The sequence below is a fragment of the Lycorma delicatula genome, chromosome 8 (assembly GCF_047948215.1).
Source record: "Lycorma delicatula isolate Av1 chromosome 8, ASM4794821v1, whole genome shotgun sequence".
NCBI lineage: Eukaryota > Metazoa > Arthropoda > Insecta > Hemiptera > Fulgoridae > Lycorma > Lycorma delicatula.
Window position 1 is genome coordinate 64,216,031 of NC_134462.1, and position 6,000 is coordinate 64,222,030.

A 6,000-nucleotide genomic window follows, 5' to 3' on the forward strand; every position below is an offset into this window, starting at 1 on the left:
ACACTACCTAACAAACTGTTTTCTAATCTATGTTTATATGAACTTTTCTTTCTTATTTTTGGCTATAGAATAATCTCCTGAGAGATTACTGTGCAATTTGAAATTACTCTGTAAATATATATAATAAGTATGTATCAATTGATTTCAATAATGCTCATAACATTATAAAAATCGCACTGAAATGTTTAATGATTTTTACAATGTTGTGAGCATTATCAAAATTAATTGGTACATATTGTCAATTTGTAGCACAATTGAACAATTTCATCTGCTATGAAATTTGGTGAGAGGGAATAGTTTTATCATAGAGAATACGTAAGTATTCTCTGAAAGTAACTTCATCAGTGTTCAAGAAAATTTATGTCATTTAACATGCAAAAAAGTAAAAATTAATCATTATAAGATAAATAAATATTTATCATCAAACTCTATGGCAGCATCTTTCCTCTCATTCAAAAGGATCAGGGTTTGAATCTTGATTTAGCTTGACATTTTTCATACAATACAAATATTATACATATTCATTGCACAAGCTTTAGCTTATTTGGTGAATTAATTGAAAAAAATGACTGTTTCACAAAAATTCGTAAAGTAATTTAAAATTTGTTCTAGACATCCTTTAAAAAGAGGACAATGTAAAACATTGCAAATATATTGCTAATTAGAATATACATTCTTTAGCAACATGATTGTTTTATGCAATAAAATTAAACTTAAAACAATCAGTGATGATTAGTGTTACATTCTTACTCCTTTCTTAAAATTTCTTGATCATGATACGTTGAGAATAGTTTAAAATTTGTATATTAAGGTTTTGAAAAGCACAAATATATATTCAATGTATTACAATTAAATTGAGTAAATACTTTATTCAAATAATACATAGAACAAGTTGATGATGGAAGATTGGTTAATACTAAAATAAAGATACCTCCTTTATTCTGAAGAAGCATTTGATACATTTTAATTATAAAAATCCAGAGAAATCGGCTGTAATTTTTTGATAGTTGATCAAAGAATTAGTTTATTGGAAACAAAAATTTTGAAAAAGTGTTCTTAATAAACAAGAGTTAGGTAGTAGAAATTATGTTTAACATAATTATGCAGAAACATCTTTTTTTTATAATGTTGGGACCAATAATATACTTAAATATTCTAAATAACCTTTTAGAATTTTATATTTATTAAAAAATTTGTATTAATTTTTTTTTTTCAAGTAATATTAAAAAGTTATAACTTAAATTTTGTTCATGGTAAGAAATATTTATGAGGTGGGTTTAAGATTATGCTACCTATACTAAAAATGTATCTTTTAATAATAAATTTTTCTTTTACTGAGAAACCCACTTGCCATGCTGTATATATATATTTTTTAAAAATAAATTCAGAATGTGAATTTTTGTAATCACTATAATATTTTCCTTCCTATTGTGTTTCATAATCATGAAAAACTTACAAAATAGAAAAAAATGAAATTTGTGTATCTTTATAAAGGGATACTTGTCATATATTTATTATTATTTTTACTCAAAGAAAATTCATAAAAAAATCCTTAAAAAGGTAAAATATGTACTCCTACCAAACCAGATGATATTACTAGTTCTACGTTATACAATATCATATATCCACATCAGGAAAGGACATAATGCTTCTGCTTCCATTTTGACATATTACCTAACCATGTAAACATTTTTTTGATTTATTACAAAAAAATATTATTTTTTTATGTTTAGTTCATTACACACTTAAAGTTTGTTGGGAATATATGGCAATTTTGTAATGTGAAAAATTCCAAGCATGGACATAATTAACTTACATGAAATAATAGATTCAGTATTATTTCATATACTTATTATTTATTTATTAGTGTGACTTGAACATTTTCTCTTTGATTTACTAATTTTGTGATTCTGGTCTGATGAAGGTTTTCTTGATCCTTCCAGGTAAATGCTAAAGCAATTTTTTTATCATTTATACAGCAGCACACCTTCCAGTTCCTAACTTTAATGTATAAATTATATACTATTCCTGATAAAATATTTGTTAATTTATTAAATATGTAGTTTAAAATTTATTTCTAATACTTTTTTTACTTATCGTTTTTAGATTGTTGAAATTTATCGACGTATGGCTGCAGCTAAACTTAAAAAGAAACAAGTAACAAAGAAAGAACGTGAACAAGCTTGGAAAGTATTAAAAGATAGAGAAACATGGCAAAAACATTTTGAAAGCTTACCATCCGGTCTGTTAACATAATGTTTTAATGCTTTGTCAAAATGATTTATGTTTTATTTTATTTTTAATTAAAAATAAAATGATGATTCTTATCACATTTTATTTACCTTTTTGTATTTAATTTATATTTATTTTTCTAATTTTAACAGAATCAAAAACTGAAATAAAATGTAAAAAAAATTGAATAATTTTTTTTTACATTTAAGTTTAATGTAAATGAATTTAAAGTAATGAAGATGGATTAAATGATAATTTTTTTTGTTTTAAAAGTGTAATTTCAGCTAAGAGATTTTTTCAGTTTAAATTAAAAAACTGTTATTATTTAATTGACCCTTTTTAATTATAAATTCAGCTTTCTTTTTTATACATTTGTCTTCGTGCTTATATATTACTTATTTTAGTTGTCATGATTTAACAATTATGAGATAATGTACTTGCTAATGTTATAAGTTAAATTTACAGTTACCTGCATAATTTTTTTTATCCTGTTTGATTCAAATTCTACTGAATACAAATATTTTACTGATATAAAAAATATGTAAAGACTTCAAAGTCTGCTTAGTTGTTAAGGATACTTTGTAAAAATATATCTTGATTCTTCATTTAATTTACCACTTTCATAACTATTGTATAATGCCTTTTTCTTAATATTTAACTTTTAATAAAACTACTTTATTAATATTTATTTTTATTAATATTATATTTGTGTATAGTTTATGTAAATGAATGTGTAATATTATTCCAGAATTATACATTTTGAAGTGTTTTTACTTGTTAATTAAATTCATTATAATTACACTAAAGATTGGTATGGTAATAATAATAACTAGTCCTACTCACACGTATTTAATATTATGAAATTTTCCTTTATGACTGCTTAAGTAATAAAGTTTTCAATTTTATTAATTTTCCAATATTATTAAGAATTTTTGCGAAGCACACAAAAACAGTTTTATGGCTGTGTATATTGGTTACAGATCAATAATATAGTGGGTTACCATGTATTTATATATTTATTCATTAGAACATTGACTGTTTATTTTACAGTAATCCTGAAAGTAGAGTATTTTCATTGAAGAATTTAAAAAAAAAATTTTAAATGCAAAAAACCATTTAAAATATAATCAACCAATAATATTTTGTATTCCTATGTTATAATATGTAATTATTTCTTGTACATAAATTCTAAATCACAATATTTATTAATGGTTCGAAGTACCATTTGCATAAAAAGCTGATTATTTACCACCTTTTACAGATCTATATAAAAGTGAATTCCTGGTAATAATAAATTTTGTCCCTTAGAACCCGACTGTTCTTTGATACCTGGAATCTTTCAAAGGATTAACTTTCAAATATATAAAAGGATGTATTTCAAGATAAAGCTAACAGCCAAAGCCAAATTAGAAAAATACATCCCTATAGCTTACTAAAATTATACAAGAATATTGAGTTTTCCTTTAAATTTTCATGCTAATGACAAAAAAATTCAAGGAAGAAAGGATAGTTTTGTACAGTATGCATTATTGTTGAACCAAATTTTATTATATTATTAATTATTAACAGTGGTTTCCTCTTATATAATTTATATATTCATATTTATATTTCTGTAAACATCACTTAAGTCATTTATTTAATATTGTATTTTGTATTATTGCCTTTTCAATTTTTATTTATTATTATTGTTATTATAGTATATGTGTAAGAAAATAAAATAGATATTTTGTAAATAAACTTTATTTCTTTCATTATTTCCTAAACCAAATGTTTTTTAAAACTTTGGAAGTATGGGTTTGGAAGATAGCAAAAAGATGAATTTTACATCATGTTAACTATCATTATCATATTGATAATGATTTTGAAATTTGAAGATTTTTGTTGTCAATCAAATTTGGGTTTATTCAGACTATTTAAACTGTAAACCAGTCTGTCAGCTGTTCTTTTTTACTTACTGAATTAATATTAGAGAAACATGTATGCGTGAATATGACATTTTGTTGCATTTGAAAAATGACCAGTCTGACTGTGATTCAAACTCAGGACCCCTGGCTGAAAGGCTGAGATGCTACCACTCCACCATGGAAATTGGCTTTTGTGTAGAAGTAATTAAATTTTCTCTGAGCATTTAGAATGGAAGAAAGTTTGAAAATATTTTATTAATTTTTAGTTCATTTATTGATATACCTGAATCCGTTTTATCCTGTTTTTGTCTAGACACATATATGTTTGTTACACGTGACTATACTACATTCGTGCCACTTAAAATGGGAGAAAATCTTAATTATTCTTTATCCTCCTATGATAACTTTCTGCCTATATCTGTAGAACATATGCTTGAAGTGTTATGTGTGTTGAAGGAAATAAATAGTTAAACGTTTGGTAAATCATTAATTTACTTATATTCTTTTGGTTACCTCTTGAGTGGTCCTATTCAGAGATCCAACTGGCTGATTATCTTACCTCTGGAATATTTTACTCAAAAAATTCTTGTTTGCATTTTACTATGAGGAGGAATGAAGAAAACATTCTTTGAAAAACACCGGCTGGTTTTCCATTCCCTTTAGCCATACAGTATTTCAGGCTTACAACAAGAAAGGCTTAGAATTCAGGCCATAATCAGACAATTTACATCCTAAAAATTGTTAAAATGACAACTGCCCCATCTAGGAATTTTCCCCCTATTCTGGCCTCTGTACATACATCCAATCTAATATTATTTCCTGTGGAAAAGCTATGTTTCTCAGAGACAAACAATTTTCCTAACTAAGAAAAGATCTCATGATCACTATAAGGAATACTGTAATATAACGCATACAAGAGTCCATCAAATCAGTTAAGTAATTGGTAGGAGTCTAAAATAAATCTTATACAAGATTAAATTATTCTCTAAATAAAATTGTGCAAGATTGCTTGGTATAAATTTATTGATTATCTACATTTTGTAGGTAAAAATCAAATTAATCTTGTTTTAAACAATTTTTTAGTAAATTTATATTTTTTAAGTATTAAAAACTGTCTAAACTAGAAAAATATACCTCCGGATTGTGTATTATAGAGCACTTTTAACATTGAGTATGGTGATTGGCCCATCAAATTATACTGAAAATGAATTGATATATCAAATTTATTAAAGATGAACATAAAAAGTTTTTTAAAAAGTAAACCATAAAGCTAATTTTTTATTGTTTTGAAAATTGCAATAATGAAAAAAAAAATATGTCGAAGATATATAAATGTGTGAGGCAAGACATTTAACAAATATGAATTTTTTTTATTTCTGTAAAACCCAATTTAATTTTTTTTGTTCTATTGAATTGAGAATAAATTCTGATTTCTATGGTTCATTATTCATTTCAAGCACAGTTGCTCAAGATCAGATTTGCTAGTGGGAGAAACAAATCTCAAATTTAGTATTACATATAACCTTCGGTATATATTTTTTAATCTACTGCAAACTTAATCAACAAAATTGGGACTACCATCTTTGCCAAAATATAAATCTTAACAAAAAACAATATAAAATTAATATAATAATATAAAAACTATATTCTGTAATTAGAAAAAAATTGCATTAATTTGTATTACACATTGATTGTATTATAAACATAATTGATGGTATAACGTACAGGTGGTTCACCAGTAAACGTTATTTTTGTTCTTAACCGCATTATTATCATGTTAACAGAATACACGCGACTTTTTTTTTTTAATATCAAATTGATTTCAACCACATTGATTATTAAAGTATCGAAAGGTGTCAATTAG

The 6,000-nt window shown here is 24.6% G+C and overlaps 1 protein-coding gene across 5 annotated transcripts in view; it reads left to right on the forward strand.

The window, feature by feature from the left end:
- Nucleotides 1–3,963, forward strand: part of Ada3 (transcriptional adaptor 3) — a 40,777-nt gene extending 36,814 nt beyond the window's left edge. For all 5 annotated transcript variants that reach the window (XM_075374283.1, XM_075374282.1, XM_075374280.1 and 2 more), the window contains exon 11: nt 2,107–3,963. In XM_075374283.1, coding sequence (XP_075230398.1) covers nt 2,107–2,256 — 150 coding nt within the window. In that variant the 3' untranslated portion in view covers nt 2,257–3,963. The remainder of the gene's footprint in view (nt 1–2,106) is intronic.
- Nucleotides 3,964–6,000: the final 2,037 nt, after the last annotated feature.